At 46.5% G+C, this 20,618-nt stretch overlaps 1 protein-coding gene across 4 annotated transcripts in view; it reads left to right on the forward strand.

Annotated features, from left to right (window-relative positions):
• The window catches only part of PLEKHA2 (pleckstrin homology domain containing, family A (phosphoinositide binding specific) member 2), a 74,634-nt gene that overhangs the window by 16,558 nt on the left and 37,458 nt on the right, over positions 1–20,618 (forward strand). For 3 of the 4 annotated variants that reach the window (XM_005856440.2, XM_005856438.2, XM_005856437.2), the window contains exon 2: positions 10,864–11,027. In XM_005856440.2, coding sequence (XP_005856502.1) covers positions 10,887–11,027 — 141 coding nt within the window. In that variant the 5' untranslated portion in view covers positions 10,864–10,886. Of the gene's footprint in view, positions 1–9,155; positions 9,177–10,863; positions 11,028–20,618 lie in introns of those variants that run through there. The other variant, XM_005856439.2, reaches the window with a different exon arrangement.

Here is a 20,618-nt window from a genome sequence, read left to right on the forward strand (position 1 = left end):
CTTCAAGTTTCCTCCCTTCTTGATGAGTGTGGGTTCAAGCTGTGTCTTCCCCTTTGAATTCTTCCCCCCTCTCCTCCTTTCTTTCTTGAGGACTCCAACTGGGGCGTTCTGAGGAGAGTAAACAGCAGAGAAGAGGGTGGGGGAACACATTCTACCAGGATGCCAGCTGTGGCTGTTGGAGGCCCCTCAAGCCCACTGAGTGGTGGTTGCACTTGGGCTGAAGTTCCAAAATTGTACTCATGTTGTTCTTAATATATCTGACTAGGCCGGTCTCCTTTCTGAAGCTTCATCATTTTCCTTTGTTTGGTGGCAAAGCCTTCAGAAACAGCAAAGCCGAAGAGGTTGAAAGAATAGAAATGTTTGTTTTCCATTTTATTTGGATTCAGTTGACATCTATTATTGGATAACAAGGACATGAAAGGCAGTGAGAACAGAAAGCAGCCTCTGGCTTTTAGGGAGCTTCCAGTCTAGGAAGCCAAACAGATTCCTAGAACACAAAGCTGTGTGCTCAAATAGAGACCCAGCGTGCTTTGAGAAACCAGAGGAGGCTTTTAAAAAGCACTGTCATCACTTCAGCTATTAACCTCCTTCACTTGAAGGTAGGTGACTCCCGTCATAGTGAAAGTCTAGCTTGTAGTCTAGACTCCGTGGCCAGCCCAGGGTATGACATCTACTAGGTGCTGAGTAAATGTTTGTTGAATGAATGAATGAATGACGGCAAGCACATGGGTTATGTGCATCTGTCCAAATGGAAGGAAAAAGAGCAGTGTGGGGGTGCCTCCAGCCTGTGGAAACTCAACCCACCAAGCTGGTTTACTCTGGATGTTGCCTTTACACTTAACTAGTCTTCCGCCGTCTTTGTAAGCCCCCCTTTTTACAATGTGTGACACACCTGGTGGAGCTCTAGTTGGCTGATGATGGGAGCCTTGCTCACTTCAGAGGTGGGTAATCACTTAGATATTGACTTGGAAACCACCTACTCTGTGGTGGAGAGTTTGCAAAGCCTTCTTTTCTTTTCCTTTGTTGGTGTTTTCTTCTGTCTTCTGTAGAAGGAAGTAGGGCCTACGAATCCCATCATGTCATTGCAGTAAGTCGAGCCATATTTAGCTCAGTATTTCACCAGGTTTAAAATAAACCCTGAAGACATGCAGGTTTTGGGTGGTGCCTACCCCTGGAGAGACTCTGCAAAAGTGGGAAGGGAGATGCGTCAGCCCGAATTGCCAGGTCCTCCCGAGCTGCCCCCTGCAGGCTTGCAGGGTGTTGTTGAGGTGCTGGAACTCCAGGAAGACCCAAGCAGCAGGAGCAGGGTCTTTATTGTGCACATCCAGTTGGCCCTTCATTGACTCCCTGTCTTCTTCCTGGGGCAGGTGGGCGATGCCCCTGTTAAAAGGCTGGAGCGCCTCAAATTAGATCTTGCTGTGGACCACAGTGCAGTAAATACCTTCCGACTCACTGAAACTGCTGGGGCACTATTTCTTCTGGCTGATCTAGTCCTCGAGCTTGGAAAAGAGGATCTGGGTGCTGGAACATTGGGTTGCTCGGTCTCTTCCCACCATGAGCAGTTTGGGCTGCCTTACTTTCAGTTTTCTGTCTGTCTTAGTGAGCTGGATGGCACTCTGGCAATCTAATCTGTTAGGCTTTGGAAGGGAAGGAAGCAGAGCAAATATTATGGTTTGACAGCCTATGGGGAGAGAAGAATCCTAGCCCTGCCCAATATAAGCCCATCATTAAGCCTGGGAATTGGACAGGGAGGGGAGATAGGGCAGCGGAGCGGTGGCAGGGATGGGGTCCTTCCTTCCCGTGCTGAGGGGGCCTGTGCTTAGTGTAGGGGGACTTGGAATTGACCTTTATTCCAAATCTTGTGCTACTCTGTTCTCCCCTCCTCTGGCCCCTGCTGCTTGTTAAGCACAGCCAATCTTTCGGGCTTTATAACTTATCTTCTTTCTGAAAGCCCCTTCTCTGCCCTGACCTCCAGCAATTAAAGTGACTTGCAGAGGACTAGAGACTGGATTGGGCTCTCTCACCCCGGAGGTCCCAGCTCTGCTGGTGCAGGAGCTCCTGACACTGACACTGGGCAAAAGGCTTTCAGCTTTGGGCCTGTGATGTGCTTTTCTGCCCATAGAGGTCGGCCAGCTGAGATAAAGAGGGTGGGAAGCCAAGTCTGCTTGTCCATTAGCTCCTGGGAAACACTGCAGTTAAAGTGCAAAGGCTAGTACTTGCTGTGCTGTCAGCTAGGACTCATATTTGGCCATCCACTTGCAAAGTGGCTCTCTGCTATTGTGATCCTCCCTTGGGCGGAGCAGGAGGCAGCTCCAGCACCCCTTCCCTGGAACCCCATAGGCTCTGCTGGGTTCTGTTAACTTTCAGGGAAAGCTGGCCAAGATAGAGTCTTTGGATCTCTTGGATTTTTTTTCTAACCTCTTGGAGAATTTTATTTATTTATTTTTTTAAAATATATTTTATTGATTTTTTATTTTTTACAGAGAGGAAGGGAGAGGGATAGAGAGTTAGAAACATCGATCAGCTGCCTCCTGCACACTCCCCATTGGGGATGTGCCCGCAACCAAGGTACATGCCCTTGGCCGGAATCGAACCTGGGACCCTTGAGTCCGCAGGCTGACGCTCTATCCACTGAGCCAAACCGGTTAGGGCTTCTTGGAGAATTTTAGAGAGGTAAAATATGGTTCTTGAGTAGAGGCCAGAGGAAAGAAAATTTATGCCTTTCTTTGTGAGGGATAACAGTGTCATGGCCTTTCCGTTGATATTTGCCTATTGATGTTTGAGTGGTAGAGGTGGCCCTGCAGCCCTGGCCCTGCATTGGCCAGCTTTGCGGAAGTCATGGTAATCATGTACTACTTGTTAGGCACTCCTCGCATACAGACATCTTAACAACAACTGTTGCCCAGTGCTTACTCTGTACCAGACGTCCTGGTAAGCACTTTTCACACATTATTTATTTCATTTAATTCCCCACAAGCAACCTTTGAAGTAGGCACAGTGATGCTCTCCATTTTGCAAATGAGGAAATAGGTCCAGAAAGTTCATCAGAGTCTGACTCTAAAACGCAGCCTCTTTCACTTCGCTCTACCACATCAATGGGTAACTGAAATCAGCACACCCTTTTTCACGGCCACCTTCTTGCAAGAGTTTCATCAAACCCACTCATGCTGATCAGTCACCTGCACATCCTCCTTGTCACACCCAGCCCCTCCCTAAATTCAAGATTGTGAGCACATACGTGACTTTAGACAGATGCACTGACACTTTCCTCTGGCACTTTCCAAAGGCTAGTCGAGAGGAGAAACAACCATGTTTTCTTTTTTTCCTTTTCCTACTGCCCACATTGTAGTGGCTCATACTGTCAAGCTTTAAATGAAGATTGTAACTCTGGGACTCCTGTGTGGTTCTTGCTGGGAAGCCCTACCCTGAAACTGAATTCATTGAGTCTTCTAAGTGGGGGACTTGGACCGTTCTGCAGGTTGGAGATCTCTGTTTTTACAGGCTATTTATTTAAAAAAATGTATATTTTTATTGATTTCAGAGAGGAAAGGAGAGGGAAAAAGAGATAGAAATATCAATGATGAGAGAGAATCATTGATCGGCTGCCTCCTGCACGCCCCCTAGCTGGCAACCTGGCATGTACTCTTGATCAGAATCATACCCGGGACCCTCAGTTCGTAGGCCAATGCTCTACCCCAGGGGTCCTCAAACTACGGCCCGCGGGCCACATGCAAATACAAATATTGTATTTGTTCCCGTTTTGTTTTTTTACTTCAAAATAAGATATGTGCAGTGTGCATAGGAATTTGTTCATAGTTTTTTTTAAAACTATAGTCCGGCCCTCCAACGGTCTGAGGGACAGTGAACTGGCCCCCTGTTTAAAAAGTTTGAGGACCCCTGCTCTACCCACTGAGCAACTGGCTATGGCTTTACAGGCTATTTAGAAAACCGGCGTGGCAGCTCGCCTACGTGGTGACCTCTCTGGTGGAGGTGCTCTCTGGAGCCTTGAGCCATGGCAGGCCTTTGTTTCCTACTGGCTCCAGCAACCACATTTTCTCTGAACGTAGATGAGGTTGCTGTAAGAGAGGTCGTGAGTGTTTAAAATAGTTTGTTGTTTTTAGCATCGTTATTGCAGTGGTATCAGTGACTCCTGCCATTTCCCCCGCGTTTTTTCCCTTAAAAGTTTCTTGAGTGTCTCTTGCCCTCCATTCAAAGTTCTTGGGTCGAGTGGGGATTGGGCTGCTGTCTGTATCGAGGAGCTTCTTTTCTTAACTTCCCCATTCCTGTAGATGTTTGCATTCCTCACCCCGAACTTCCGTTGGGAACATGTTCCCAGTACATTCCCTTCTCTCTCACATTACTCTCCTGCCATAGACTGTTTGGAGTTCGCTCTGATGACATTTTCAAAATGCAGCGAGATTGTAACCGTAGGAGATAGATGCTCCCACACTTCCTAAGTTATTATCTTTTGGCCCATTCTCAGGGATGTGTTCTGAAATAGCTAAGCCTGTGTTTTGCTGTTGTTCTGTGGTTTTTACGGGGCCCTGGGCATTGTTGAGGTTCCACAATACACGCCCATGGGTGCTGCAGTGGAACAGAGGTGAGCACTCTGCTCACATGGCCCCGCATATCCCAGCTGAGTGCCCGCTCTTAACCTCCACACCCCAGTTCCTGTCTGCTGCATTACAGTCCTCGCTGAGACCTCTGATGTCATTTCCCGATAAACTTTCTCCTGTAGAAATTTAGCAATTTCCTGTTGGTATCCCTGTTGCTGACCGACGCTGGAGCTCCCACCCTCTTTCTCCCACCATCAGCGGGCAATACGACAGGGGATGTACTTATTGCATGCCCCACTGCGTGGCAAACCCGCCTTCCTGACTGTTTTCTGGACTAAAATTGCTGAAACTCCCTGTCCTGTCAACACCGAGTAACATGAAAGAAAAAATCTCCAAATTTAAAAAACAAATAAATTAAAAAAATTTTTTTGAACTTTTTTTAAAACTGGAGGTTAGATTATATCATAATGGGGCAATGCCATTTAAGACTTTATCTCTGTTATGCCTTTCTCATATTTTTATACACCTCAGCAGTGTCAGCATGGTCAGGCAGAGCACTCTCCCTCACTTTATTCTTTCCCTTATCTCCAAACTGCATTACTGATCTTAAAAATCAAGGTGTACAATACAGCAAACTATTGCTTGCATGACTTAGTAGTGCTATACTTTTCTTTAAAAAAAATTGTTCATCCATCTCTTTATCTAGCCATTTATTTAAAAAATGTCAGCCCTCTCTCCCACGTCTGAAGAAGGAAAATTCCCCTGGGGGGTCCTAGTTAGGTTCCCTTTTCTTTCGAGTGAGTGCTGGGCTTGCGTGGCTCAGGTCCTGTAGCAATAGAGGTATAGAGGCATTGACTTGGGCATGAATATTGGCAGCTCCAAGGACTGAGGCTCCTCTTAGGAAGACCGGAGAGTAAGGAATCAAACCTGCAGGGAAAGAATGAGCCTCTCTAAGAGGATGTTGAAATAGGAAGTAAGACACGCAGCTAGAATGGAGGGTGCCAAAGCTCTCTGAGTGGCTACCTGGCTCTTGAGAAGTTGTGATGGGTGGGATATTGCTTTTAAAAGTCCCAAGAGAGCTATAATGTAGGCAAGGTTTTACTTGTTTATGGACTCTGGAGAATGGAGAAATTTGTTCTCAGCTTCAAAACATCTATGCTGGGAATGAGGGTTTGTGTGGAGTTAAATAGTCTTCCTTCCTACTAAATAAAATAACACACATCCCTGTAGAAAATTTGGGAAATACGGAAAATACATAAAAGTAAGTAAAATTCACCAATAAACCATAGATACTAACTGCTGACATCTTGGTGTCTGCATGTCAGTCTTTTTCTATCCAAATATAGAAATACAAAAATAATATTTAGAGGGTTGAGATCATATTATAAATCACATGATATCTTCAAAAATCTTATCAGGATATGGCTCTCCCTAATTCATTAGAAATGACTTAAAAACATAGTTTTTAAATGATTGTGTAACATTTCCTTATGTGAATGTCTCATAATTTATTTAATTTTTCCTTAATCATTGGAGACATTCAGAGCATTTCCAACTTTTTGTTATTACAAAATCTATTGCAGTTGCTATCTTTTTATTTTAATCTTTATTTGCATCTTTGTTCATTTCGTTGGATAGAATCCTAGAAGTAGATTTACTGGGTCAGAGCTGTGAACATTTTTAGCTCTCTGGTTATATATTGCCAAACTGCTTCCCAGAAAGGTGCCTACTCCTGTCCCCGGTGTATAAGAATCTTAGGGGAATTTTTCAAGTAGATAACGTTTGTTTCAAGCAGCAGTCTTCTCCTTACTCTTTCACTCCCTCTATTGTCTCTCTCTTCCATCTGGGTATGTTCTATTTCTTAGGGTCTTGGTCCCAGATATCGCTTACATATTATGAGCCTGATAAAGATGCCAGTTGCCTCAGTTCCTAGGGGACAATTTTATTCTTGGCTTGAATCTCCTCCAGTGATGGAACGGAGGCATTGAAATGGGCAATTGAGGGGATATTTTGGACAAAGAAACCTCCCAATGCCCCTGATCTCACTGTAAGGTAGGCAGCCGTTGACTCTCTTTTTCTTCATGAGCTTTGTCGGCTCAACTAGCACATGTTGGCCAGGAATCTTGGTTTAATTGACATTTAACCCATTTTCTGCTGCTGATCAATGGGTAACTTCATGCAGATTCACTTTGTTTTCCTCCAAAGTTTCATTGTCACTATAAATTAAATATTTAATATATTTTCATTTGGAGTACTTACCTAGGAACTTATATACTGAAAACATCTGGATCATATAAAACTTTACTTCTTTTCTAATTTACTTTTCTTTAAAATACATTATTTAGTTACCTGCATTGTGCGAGGCCATGTTTTGGTTTGGTTTGGGGTATGTGTGTGAGAGAGAGACAGAGACAGAGACAGAAAGAGATTGATTGGTATTGATTGCAGGCACACATCCATTTGATTCACATTTCACAAAGTCCACGAAGGGAGATGAAGCAGGAAATAGGTCTCAAGAATTGTAAAAAAATCATAAGCTATGAATTAGTCATATTATTGCTTGGAATTTATGTTGTTTCGTTGTAAAAGGAGAAAAAAAGCATGAAAATACGAATTTCAGCATCATTTATTGAATGTAATCTAACTGTAATATTGAATGTAATCTAGCTGAGAAATTGAATGTAATCTAACTGTCTAATCACAGAGAAATGGTTAAGTAAATTATAGTAAACACAGTCCAGTAATATCATGCAACCATTAAAAACAACGGTTACAAAGACTATGTAGCAACATGGAACATGTTTATGATACAATTTAAATTTTTAAAAAGGCCGATTATGCAGACAGTGGCATGAAAAAGCATGCAGAAGTGAAAATGGCTGGCTAGAGTGATCTTTTTGAAATGACGACATTGTTGTATTGTGGTCTTTGCACTAAGCACGGAAAGCACTAGGGAGGTTTGGCATGCTTTGGAAGGATAGGGAGGGTGCTGAGTGGGGTGGACCAAGGTCCCTTCCTGCACAGATGTCTGTTCTCTTTGTCTTCCATGTATTGTGAAGGCTAAGAAGCTACTTGCTGGGTGGTTTCATTGTGGTGTCAGAGCGAAGGTGAAGAGGCGAGGCTGAGAGAGGGGTATCTGGTGCTTTAAGCCAGCGAGAACACTCTGCATCTTGCCCCAGGAGATGGGGAGAAAGTCACTGTCAGCATCTGGGGCCTAGGGCATGCTGGGGCTGGGGCAACTCCTGGGTCCCCCTACCCAATGTCACCCTCTACCCAATATTTTTACATCAGGGAAATGAAGTTAAAAATGACATTTAAGATAACAAGTGATTCTAGAGAGTCAGAAAACAGGCTTAAACTACATAACTGGAGGAATGTTGTGAGTTAGGAAGGACATGTCAAAGCTTTGTCTTGGTCTTGGTAGGGGAATTTTGGGGTGACAGTATGTGTGTGTGTGCATAGAACTAGTTGCTAGCTCTTTCCTTTCTCCCTTCTCTGCCCAGTTGTTTGGGCTGAACCTGGGGTGGCAGAGTTGATTGTATGAGAGGGGCCCCTCTGGGAGAAAGAGGAGGAAGATGATGGTGACAGCTCTGAGGCAGGGAGGGGGCAGCAGGCTCTCTGTACCCAATCTTAGCAGCTGTTGTGACAAGGACTGTACGAGTGGGGTCTGAGTGAGCTGGCAGAGGGTTGGGGTAGGACCTCAGGTTTGTGTTCTGTGCCCGGCTTTGAGGATGTCACTTCTGTGTGGGTCGGCTGGTTACAGCCACGTGTCCCTGTGATGCTGGTTCTCCTGCCGCTGATCCTTCCCCCACCTCCCACACTCTTGGTGTGCTCTGTGACTCAGCGGCTTCTCAGGACATCTGAGCAGTTTCTTTTTTTTTCTGGGGCGAGAACCACAGTCAGGAGATGTTGTAACCAGAACGCTTCCTTTCATTACCTTTCCTTTTGGTACATGCAGGTCTTCTCCCTTCCAGGGCTCCATGCCGATGGAAAACCCCCTGCACCACAGCGGGCTGTTGGAGGATTGTGGAAAGAGTGCCTTCTCTGGCCGCTGACTTGAGAAAAAGACGGGCACTGGGTAATCCTGGTAGCTGAAAAGGGAGCATTTGAAAGCCGGCATGAAGCTGGGTGCTGTGCAGGAAGTTAGGCCCACGCAGTCGGCTTTGTTATCCCGTAGCATTTTTATGCTTTCTCTTAGAAATGTCCCCCGAGCGGCAAGTCCTGAAACCCCTGGAAACCCTGTCTGTGGCTGCATCAAGGGGATTTGCCTAGTTTTCGTGAGGGATGGGTGTGCTCCCTCATTCTGACCAGACACTCTCAGTGGGAGCTGGCCCGGCCTTTCTGCAGGGGACTCCTGTTTTTCCCTATTCCTAGGGGGCAAGCTGCATCCTCTCTCAGGGACATGCTCCCTCCCCACCCGTTGCCAGGCCTCTCGCTGTCCCATCTTTGACCCAGTGTCCGCAAGAAGACTTCAAGTTCCTCCCATGGCGTTTGTGCCTGACTCTTGGCTTGTCTCCGTGTCTCTCCCTTTCCTGTGCTCGCACTTGCTCAGCTGTGGAACGGGAGCTGGGAGGAAGCTTTGCTCGGGAAGGCATGGAGAAGCAGGGCCGCTGGTTGCAGGTACCTGTGCCAGACATGATGCTCCTTAATGCAGGGCTGTTTCTCCCCTCCACCCCACCCTGCCATTGCCCCACACTTCTTCCTTCTCCGCTGCCATCTTTCTAATCCTCCTCTTTCCACTTCTCATTCTTTCTCACCTCCTCTTTTATTTCTCTGTTTACATCTTTTGCCCTGTTTCCCTGCCTGCTTTATTCTTTTGTCCCCCATCAGTACCCAGCAAGTAGCCGTGGGATCTCCTTTCTGACTGAGTCGTCTGTCCCCATTGGGGTTCTGGCCCGTCCTTACCTAGAATCAAGGGATTCACTGTTCATTGGTATCCTTGTGTGTGGGGGGCACTTTTTTCCTTGGGGCAGCCTTTCGACACTGCCAGGCCCCTTGTGGGGGTGGAGGAGAACAGACTGCCCTACCAGTCACCACCCTTAGAATTCTCTGCTCTCCTAGGAATGTGTCTTCTTGCTGGTGGGACCTGCTCCCTGAGCCTGGAAGACTATAGGTGTGGCGTCTGGGTAGCTTGCTTGCTGATCAATGTTGTAGAGCAGGGCATGGCCTTAGGTGGGCCTTCTTACGACTTTGCTTAGTTGTAGACTAAAAACCATGGTGGCCTTGGGTGTGAGTGGATTTTGCTTGTTGCAGCCAAGCAGGACCAGGGGTGAACGGTGTCTGTCCTTGAAAGTCTAAATGGTGTTTTCTAATCCTTGTGGGACCCTGTGCATCAGGTTGGGTGTAACTGCTTGTGGGAAGTTGCTCACATTCCTTTGGGAGGAGAACAGAGCTCCTGGCCTTTCCGATGGCTCTTCAGAGAGTCGGCAGGAAATCACAAGGAGAGGGGAGGCTGGCTTGAGGGTGCGGCACGTCCCACGACACAGAGACCCTCTTCTGGAGTCAGTGACAGTGTTCAGGGTTGGGCTCTCTTCCGATCCCTCCTTCTTTCAGTTACAAGTGGCCCCCGGGTCACAGCACAGTGAAGTGAGTGAAGTGTGTGGCCCTGCCACGACGTCACGGGAACCTCAGGTTAATTCTTTGGTATCTTCACGGATCCGGAGGGGCTGGTTTATGATTGAATTCCTGGCAAAGTTTTATCCAGGCATTTGAACGGGAGCTTAAGTCCTTTCTGAAGTAGTTTCTTTATGTATAAAACTGGGTTATAACCTACTTTCCAAGGCTTTTGTGAAGAGTAATAATAACACCTAGTGTTTATGAAGAACTTAATACACACCAAGCACTTAATTTTCACCAAAATTGACATATGAGATGCAGGTACTGTTATTATCCCCATTTTATAGATGCAGAAACTGGGGTGCACAAAGATTACATAGTTTGTGGTCACACGGTAAGTGGCCAGAACTGGAATCGGAACCCCGGCCTTTGACCCAAAGTCTAGGCGTGTATCCTCTATGCATGTAAAGTTGCCTAACACTCTGCTCGCTACATAAGAGAGCCGCAGGGAAGTTAGGTGATACATGTCACTGGGTTTTGATGACTCCTTACGAATGGAATTGGTAAAAGGTTTCCCGGGGCTGGTTGGGGAAAACATTTGGTGCCCCGGGGAAAGAGGCTGATGCAAGAAATTGCCAGTCCAGCTTCTCGCAGAGGTGAGTCAGGCCAGAGTGAGGTTCCCGCAGGCCCCGAGGCAGGGCCCACTTTACCCTCCTTCTCAACCACCACCTCCCTCCCTCCTGCCATGCAGGGTGATGTGAGCAGAGCCCAGGAATGCCTTATGTGGATCGGCAGAACCGAATCTGTGGGTTTCTGGACATCGAGGAGAATGAGAACAGTGGCAAGTTTCTGCGGAGGTACTTCATTCTGGACACCCAGGCCAACTACCTTCTCTGGTACATGGACAACCCCCAGGTGAGAGGCCACGGGGGAAGGAGAAGGGTGGCTGGCTGCCTGTCACTGCCTGGGAGGAATGCACATGGGGTTAGCCTCAGGGCTTCGTCTCTCATGGGCAGCACTGACCTGCAGGTCAATAAGGAGGGGAACCCCCCCCTCCCACCCCCACACACACACACACGCATACAGGAAATCATCCCCGATTTTAGCTTGAGAAGAAACACATCTCTCCTGACCCAGGGGATCTGGTGTCTTTTCTCACACTCAGGAATGTAATACTGACAAAGTCAGGCAGCGGCCAGCCAGGCTGGACCCAGGCTCTGAAGCCTGGGTTGCTCCCTCTCACCTCTCTGGTTAGGGCTGTGGCCTTGTGGCCCCTCCTGCTCTTCCAGTCTGGGGCCCCTCCCCGGCAGGGAATGTGACCTGGTTCCCCGAGCTGGACAAAAGTTGGACTCCTCTGGTCTCCTGCATCGAGTCAGGAGTCCCAGTACTGGGTTGGAGGCGACCCTGGGAGTCACCTTGTTTTGCCTCCTCGCACTATAGATGAAAAAAGCTGAGTCTCAGACATTGGAATCAGCAGGGGCCTCCTAAGTTTTATTGCCTTGCCTGGGAGTCCCGGAGTCGTCCCTGGTCTGGGAAGAAGTTGCTCTTGCCCTGATGTGGGACCTCAAGTCTTTTTTTTCTGGGGCTGGGAGTGCTTTGGGTCTTTCCTTGGCACCACCCTAGAGCAGTTTGGTGCAGTGAGGCTCCGAAGACTGGCGTGGCCCTTAAACAGCAACTTCATCTGGCCATGTTGGAGTGGGGAGGGGTGTGGGCCTGAGATTTGGCTCCGGTTCAGAGACTTGGGAAGAGGAAAGTCTGAGTGTTGGGGCATGGATTCGGTCTTGGAGATGTGAAGTAGGGAAAGAGTCCTGTGAGTCTCTAGGTCATTATCCGGGGACTGGCCCTCTAGAGTCCTTGGGCATTTGTCCTCTGAATTTGATGGCTGAGAGAAAACACTATGGATAACAGCAAACATACCCAGAGATCAGCTGCCGTGACTCACCCTCCCCAGGAAAGACTTGACCCTCAATAGAACTGTCCCCCCTGTCTCACCCCCCATTCCTGCTCAACCTTCTGTTGGTTACTCTTATTTAAAGTGCGGAGCATGCAGAATAAAACTTACATGCGGACGCTTACGTCCTTGACTGAGCCTGGAATGCTTGCCTCTTGCGATGTTTTGTTTTTGGGTGTGCCTTCAGGCTCTGCTGTATCATTTTCCCTGCTTTTGCTCTGCAGAGGTGCCCACAGCTGAGTCAACAGATCTTGAAAGAAGTAACATCTTAGGTGCCACTTCCCCACCATTGGAGGAACTCGAAATCGAGTCCTGTGGCCGGTAGATGTGATTTCTGGCATGCCGGGGTTGAGACCCAGTGACTTATGGTCTCCGAGTCTGATCATTCCTTTTCCCTTTTTCTTCCACTGCATACCTTCTCCCATGTACCTGCCATGTTAGCTCAGGTAACTTCAATGTATTTCTGTCCTCATTCAGCTGCTTAGTGCTATGCTTCCTACTAGGATCATTCTTAATGCAAATTCTGCCTGGCTGTTGCAGCTACCTCCCCTGAGAGTTGGACCCTCCTTCATACTCTGGGCCACAGACGGAGTCTTTTATTTATTTATTTTTAAAAGGTATATTTTTATTGATTTCAGAGAGGAAGGGAGAGATAGAAACATCAACAAGGAGAATCATTGATCTGCCTCCTGCACGCCCCCTACCGGAGATCTTGCCCGCAACCCAGGCATGTGCCCTTGCCCGGAATCGAACGTGGGACCCTTCAGTCCACAGGCCAAAGCTCTATCCACTGAGCCATACAGGCTAGGGCTCACAGACTGAGTCTTGCTGTCAGTGACATGTTACCCAAGACCACAGTGTCACCATTTCCAATCTCAAATGTTGCCAGTTGTCAGGGTTTCTCTTGCTCTTTCCTGCCTTCTGGTTTGACTGTCCCTTGGTTCCAGAACCTGCAGTAACCTTGGATGCTGGGCCTTGGGCTGCTTTCCTGGGGTGTCTGGGGTCAGCCTCTGTGCAGGTCGCACCCTCCTGTGCTTCCCTGCCAACGGAGCTCTCAGGATGCTCTTTGTGCTAGAGCCTTCTTTGAGCTTGAGTTACCCCTGTTGGAGATTCTTTACATTTTCCCTGGAGGCAGAAATTTCAGCTGGCTTGGCACATGCCTAAAAAAGGAGAGTCTAGCTGTGACACAGCAATATTTCAGAACATTTTACTTCTTTAGTTGTTGGCTTAGCTCTTTGTTGTGTTAATGGCCAAACAGCCATTCTAGACTTGAGAGTGGATATTTTTGTAAGTTGTAGAATAGTGTTAGTGAATAGTTACTACTGTGTGCCAAGCACTGTTCTAAAGACTTCATTGGTCTTCATTTCATTCTGACAAGAGTCTAATTGGTAGGTATTATTGTCCTCATTCTTAAGGTGAGGTGGGTGAGGCAGAGAGGGGAAGAGCTTTGCCCATGGTTACATAATAAGAAAGAGGCAGGGCCAGGATTCTAACCCTGGCAGTCTGACTCCAGTTCCCCTGCTTTCAGGGCTGATAGTGAGACAGTCATCTTACTCTTGCCTGGGAGGAAGGAAAGCTTTCAAAAGTAGTCTCTGATTAAGAGATAGAAGCCAGAAGACTCTCGGGGCTGGGAGCTCCTAGTTGACAGGGGGCTCATCTGGCTTAGCTTTTGATCCACAGTGTCCAGCATTTGATGAATGTGTGCTCACTGAATGAATGGATGAATGAACTAAAGAGGCCCAGGTAAAGAGGTGGTCAGAGGGAGGCCTTTATGAAATGCAGAGTGCCCCACACCACTCTCCTGGGGTTGGGACATGGCCTACACCCAGTGGAAGTTCTGTAGAGTGTTGGGAGTCAGGAGAAGGGGGACTAGAGCTGGTCCCGAGAGCAAACTGGAGGGTTTTGTTCTGTCCCCGTGAAGAGAGACATTGGGAACTCCCTTCGGACATCTTACTTATATAGGGAAAAGGAGACACCTGATATAATATCTTAATTATTTAATAGACATTAATAAGTGGGGGGTTTTCCGAACCCAGGTCTCTGATCTTTGCCTGTTTAAGCCATGTGATGTTTATGGAGCCGGTTTTTACTGCCACTGTTACTATTGTTATTACTCACTGAAGGTTGTACTTACTGAGTCTTATTGAGTGGTTACATGCGTTGCATGTATCATGTCATCAAGTCCTCACAAGAATCCTGGGACTCAGGGACGATTGACATTGTGACAGTATTCTGCAGGGTGCAGAGAAGTCTGGTGACTTTGCTGAAGGTTGCACAGGTGGTAGGTGCAAAGCTGGAGTTGGAGCCAGGCCTGTCTGACTTGACTGTCTGCACTCTTCATCCTTGTTTGCTTCCTTCCTCCTGCTGATGTTTGTGCTCAGCCTGGGCAAGGTCCTGTAGACGAGATATTTGCCACAGAGAAGCTTCAGGTTCAGTTGGGGAGATGAAGACAATATACATAAAACTAAAGTGTGGAAAAGCCGAGTCCATTTTTACAATAGGACTAGAGGCCCAGTGCATGAAATTCGTGTACAGGTAGGGCCCCTAGGCCTGGCCAGCGATCAGGGCCAATCGGGGCCTTCTGGCTGCTGGCTGGGGTCTTCCTTCCCCGACTCCCAGCTGCCTGCCAGGACCTTCCTTCGTTCCATGCTGCCCCTGGTGGTCAGCACAGGTCATAGTGAGCAATCGAACTTACGGTCTCCCGGTCGAACTCCCGAGGGAACACTCTGCTTGTTAGCCTTTTATATATGTAGATAGCATATCATGAAGTTGAAGTGCCCAGATGCCAGTATTTTGGCTGAAGGAGAAGGGGGTTGCAATGTTCTCTGCTGCCCATCTGGGAAAGAGGAGGACCTGGAGGTGGAGTCTTAGACGGATGGTTTTCAGCTTGGGAGGTAAGAGATCAAGGATCGAATCCTGGCTCAGCCACTAAGCTATTTTGTACTTATGCAAGTCATTTATCCTCCCTGGGCCAGGGCACTCGAGATGGTCCTTAACATGGCTTTTGGCCCTTTATGTCCTGAAGGGCTGAGAATAGGGTAACATCCTCGAGTTCAGCAACACCATTTAGCACGTAGTTGCTACACGTGCCCTGCGTGCCAGACACCATCAAATGCCGAGGCTTCAGCAGTGAACAGGACAGAGAGTTCGCCTTCATGGAGCTTACACTGTAGCTGGGGAGCCAGATGACTAAATGAAAATGCAGCAGGGAGAGCTGCCGGGCATCCCTGTATGGAAGGGTAGCACTAACTCCAAATCTGAAAGTGATTGCTACAAGTGATTCACATTCGTAGAGCACTTTACGGGTTTTGGGGTGTTTGCACTTACAATTTGGTTGTTATGCACCCTGGAGCGAGTGGAAGAGGAGGGTGTTCTCAGTTGTATGGGGCAGAGGCAGCACCAAGGAGGGAGGGTGAGCCCGCCTGGTTTGAGGGTGTTTAAGGTCCGGTTCCCCAGACGAGGATTTGTGGCAGGTTCTTTATTAAGGAGAGAGACTGAGACTGTCAAGTGTGCTGGGAGCAGGACAGGGAAGGGGAGGAAGCCAGACGAAGGCGTGAGCTCAGGAGAAGTCCGCAGAGGGTAGGGAGGCCTTAGCCTAGTGCTGCAGGAGGGCTGAGAGTGAGGCCTAAGGGTTGTCCCAAGAGGGCTGAGCTTCCGTATGCCCTGCTGGACGGTCACTGGTTCTGGCTCTACAAATGTGTGCGGACGGCTCCCATGGCCCAACGGCAGCCTTCCAAAGTAGAGCTGCAGGTGCTGGCCATTGTAAGCACAGCAAAACATGGAAACAGGAGGCCAGCGACAGTGTCTGCTCCGGGGAGGAATCATGCATGTTAGGGGGCAGCCTGTGTGGTCCAGGTACACCCTTGCACGCTGGCCAGAATTTAGTTTTGACGTAGTAAGGTAAGGAATCAAGTTTTTTTTAATACAGGCACTGATGACACCAAACTGATCTAGGATGAAACCCATTAGCTAAAAAGGACCCCTATAAATGGCAAGTTTCAATATTATTGATTATGGCCACTGATTTGGCTAATGCATTTAAAAATCAATATGCTGACAATTTCAAGCACGCAAATGATTCTTGAATAGAAACAAACATTAGCTGGATTTTCCTTAAAGAATTTCTATGATATGATGGCAACAGCACTTGTATTTTAATTTAATGTTGGTCCCTATCATGCCAGAGGGGATGACATCCCTTAATAAGGCTTCTCTCCTTTATTACCATGACCTACAGAGTAACTAAGCATGTTTTAGTTGCACAGCAACGCTTATGTTCCGCTGTCTAATGTCTGCTTGGCCAAGTAATTGCAAGACTAAATTATACAGCCCTGAACAAAGGAGAAACAGGAGCACGAAAACAGTATTGCACTAGATTGTTGTTCTTGTCAAATTTACTCTGTAAAATGCCTTTTCTCTCTTTGACCAAAAAATGCTCAGATGCTTTTACTTTTCAAAGGCCATGATGTGAATTTTGGAACAAAATACCTGTAATATCCAAAAAGATTGCATCTCTGCGTTTCTCCTGGTATCTGTGGGGCCTCAATAAAACACTTTATTTATTTTATTTTATTTTATAAAGCTGAAAGCAATTCTTTTCATTGAAAGGGGCAAAGAGCTTTAGCTGTGTTGACAAAAAGGTGAATATTTGGCTGCATTCTGGTAGAAAGCATATGGAGGAGCGGTAGGAAATTATATTAATACGTAATGTATAATGGACAATAGTTTTTGTCTTAAAGGCTAGGCAAAAATAGTGTGTGTGCATTTTTAAAATTGCACAAGGTTTTCTGTATCAGAAAACTTCTTGAGCAAAATTTGGCTGAAATCCAACAACATTGAAAAGATTTTTGTCTAATATGCTTCACCCTGTCAAAATGCCAAGAACCAGTGAGGTAACTTTCTTTAAAAACTGGCCACTCGATGCACATGGCACATAATCTGAAATGTGGCAACGCTGACACAGTATGTATAATGGACAATATTTTTGTCTTAAAAGGCTAGGCAAAAATAGTGTGTGTGCATTTTTAAAATTGCACAAGGTTTTCTGTATCAGAAAACTTCTTGAGCAAAATTTGGCTGAAATCCAACAACATTGAAAAGATTTTTGTCTAATATGCTTCACCTTGTCAAAATGCCAAGAACCAGTGAGGTAACTTTCTTTAAAAACTGGCCACTCGATGCACATGGCACATAATCTGAAATGTGGCAACGCTGACACAGTGACAGCCAGCTTCCTTCCTCCCACTCCTGTTCCCCACGTACATATCCCTCTGGCCAGAGGCAGTATTACCACTTTCATGTGTGTCTGTCCACAGATATTATCTGCATATGCAAGCATTGTGCTAATTCTCAGATCTTCAACAATTGTGTGGGCAATGTGTTTTTACTTCATGGATTTTGTGTAATTGGTATATTAGCTACCTATGTGACATGTGATTTCAAGGGTTAAGTAGAATTTCTGGCATGCTTTTTGTCTATTATTTTGTTAGAGTGAGAATGCAGAATTCCTTTGGGGAAAAAACAATCTCAAAAGAAGATTTCAAGCGACAGATCTGTACTTTGGCTAAAATGCAAATTAAAATAAATAAATGCAAATCTGCTCAGGGTGAATTATTATTAAATTAACATTTTAGGAATTAAAACTATGTGTGGACTTTTTGAGAGTTAACATAAAAGGTTGTAAGTGTAATTTTGTTTTATGTGTTGTCTATGGTAATCTTATTTTTAAAACAATTCTTGTCATTAAAATTTTTTTTTTTTACTTTTAGAGAGGAAGGGAGAGGGAGAGGGAGAGAGACATCGATGTGAGCATGAAAACAGCAAACACATTAACTGGCTGCTTTTTACTCACTCCCTATAGGGGATCCAGCTCATAACCTGAGCATGTGCCCTGATCAGGAATCAAACCAGCAACCTTTTGGTGCATGGGACGATGTCCAACCAACTGAGCCCCACTGGCCAGGGCAAAATAATTCTGTCTTTATAACAAGGTGTACTTTGTCTAAAGTAAAAAGAAGTACAAACTAAATTAAAAAGTAGTATAAACTAAAAAGCACTTTTGAGCAATCATGTTAATAGTTAGCACTACTTAATATTAGAGTCCAAGCAGCTAAAGAGATAGAAGCTATGAAAGTTAGCAGAGGTTTTAATAATGCAAAACATCGGTGATGACTATTCTAAGTTTTCTTAAAATTCATCTTGGTTATTTGTTACATTTTGCTTTAGATTTTAACCTTGTGCATATGTTTTTACTATATCTCTTTATACATCTATTTTAAAATACTTTATGTATCTATTTATATACAAGAATGCCATGTCTTTAAATCACTGTCACCAGGGTTGGAAGAGGAAATAAAAGAGCTAGGAATACAGAGGCCAAGAGACTTGCACATCATGAAGTCCATCCTGGCTGAAGCCGGTACTGGGTGCATGTCAACAAGAAAGAGACGTCCAGATGATAGAATGGGAGCATTACACCAGCACAACAGTGTATGATAAAGAACTGACTTTTCTTGAAGAGAAATACTAAATACATCTTTTGGACTGGAGAATGGAGAGAGTAGCCATGGACATTTCACCTTTCTTCCAGTTAGTATCAGGAAATGGAGCTACAGGGTAGAGGGGAGATGTGTTTGATACCAGAGTGGCAGGTGAAGTCACTACCCGGGTCACTTAATGCCTGGGGACAGCTTGGTGAGTTTCCTTAGGTGAGGACTGTGGAGTGTGGGGCAGAGGGAATTGTGCTCTCCCCTCCATTCCCATCATGCTGCTCTTCTTAGGCAAGTCATTTTCTGAGAGTCAGTGTCTGGCCTCATCTTTTGGTGGTTTGAGTTGTGGTTTCAGCCCATGGGCAGTCATGCTGGCTCATGCCTCAGCTGTGGGGTTTCCACATGTATTCTCTTCCCCCTTTTCTTACTAGTTGACCGGCAAGCTAGTTTTGACTGCCTGCTGTGTTCCTTGCTGTCTGCTAGGAGCCCTGGAGAGATAGAAGAGAAGGTACCAAAAGAGGGCACAGGCAACTCTCCTTCCCCCTCTCCACATTCTGAATTCCTGGTCTTTTGGAGTTTGGCACCTAAGAGCCAGTTTGACTAGTTCCTGCCCTGCCCAGCTTGGGCAACTCTACAGAGCCTCTTTTGGTGTAACCTGGCTGGTCCTGCTCCTGTATTTACCTTTCATTGATAACCAACTCTTAGATAATGAGCAGGTCCTTGTACATTTGAAGGATTGTCTCATGGGAGGTGGCATGGTAGAAAGGAAAGTGCATGGGATTTGAGAATCAGGAAGGGTTGGGTTCCATCACTGGCCTGACTACTCAGGACCTCTGTCCCCTTGGGCAAGTTGCTTCACCTGCTCAATCCTTAGTTTCCTCATCTGTAAAATGGGATTGTTGGGATTAAGTGACAACGTGTAAAAGTACCTAGCAGCAGGTCTGGTGCATAATATACTCTAAATATATGTCCGTCTCTTTCTTCCTTTCTCAAGCTGTGCTTTGTCAAAGCAGCAGATTGGTGCTGGGAGCAATGAGCTCTGTCTTCTCTCTACTCCTTGAGGAAGTGTCTCGTGGTGAATGATGAGGCATCAACAGAACCTTCTAGTGCTGACATTCTGTGAATTTATGAATCTTTAGTTAGGTCTTCTGGTCATTTCTGTGCTTCTTGTTACTTTCACTAGAAGAAGGGACAATTCTTCAACAAGAAATAATGTTGCATCTAGAAAAAAGGCTTACCATGGGAGATATGTCATGGGAGGTGTGGGCACTTCAGCTCCTTGCTCAGTGATGGAAAAGAAACAACCCTGTGCTTTCCACTCATGGAGAGCGGGAGTTCCTTTGAGGTCCTTGGTGACAGAACATTTGAGCAAAAAGCAAGATGACAGCAGTGCCTTCATAAAGCCATCATTTAACAGGAACCTGCCTTGTGCCCTCCATTGTCCCAGAAAATTTAGAAGTGCCAGAGGTGTACAGGTTGCTCCTGACACAGTTGCTGCCAGCTGTGCATACAGCTGGAATCCCTTCTCCCTTCCTGCTCACTGCCCTGCCCTGCTCTTCCATGTCCCTGTTTACTGCTGCAGCAGCAGCCAGAGCCACTCTGTGGGCTGTGGCTGGGCGTGGCCCTTTCTCTCACCTACTGCTGTGTCTCCAGTGCAGAGCCAGCAGGACCAACTGTTGTCTGCACCAGTGGTCCTCGGGCCTGGTGGCACAGAGGAATCCCCGGGACATTTAAAAACATACAAGTGGCCAGGCCCTACCTCAGACCAGTAAAAACCCTGGGAATGAAGCTTGAATGTTAGTTTGTTTAAAAATCTCCCCAAGTGACTCACATAGCAGCCTTCCCTCCAGCCTCGGTCCCCACTCCTCATCTGCTCAGGTGCTCTCATCTTAGATGCTTCCTGCCCCTCTTCCTGGCCCATTCCTCGCCTCCTCTTCCCAAGTCCTTGACCTCTTTTTAGTTGGGACTCAGCCCTTCATGTCTCCCTTTACTCAATTCCTGTCCCACAAGAGACCTGCTCCAGGTCATGGGAACTGCAAAGACACGTGACACCCAAGTTCTAAACAT

This window comes from Myotis brandtii, unplaced genomic scaffold, assembly GCF_000412655.1.
Source record: "Myotis brandtii unplaced genomic scaffold, ASM41265v1 scaffold103, whole genome shotgun sequence".
Lineage (NCBI taxonomy): Eukaryota > Metazoa > Chordata > Mammalia > Chiroptera > Vespertilionidae > Myotis > Myotis brandtii.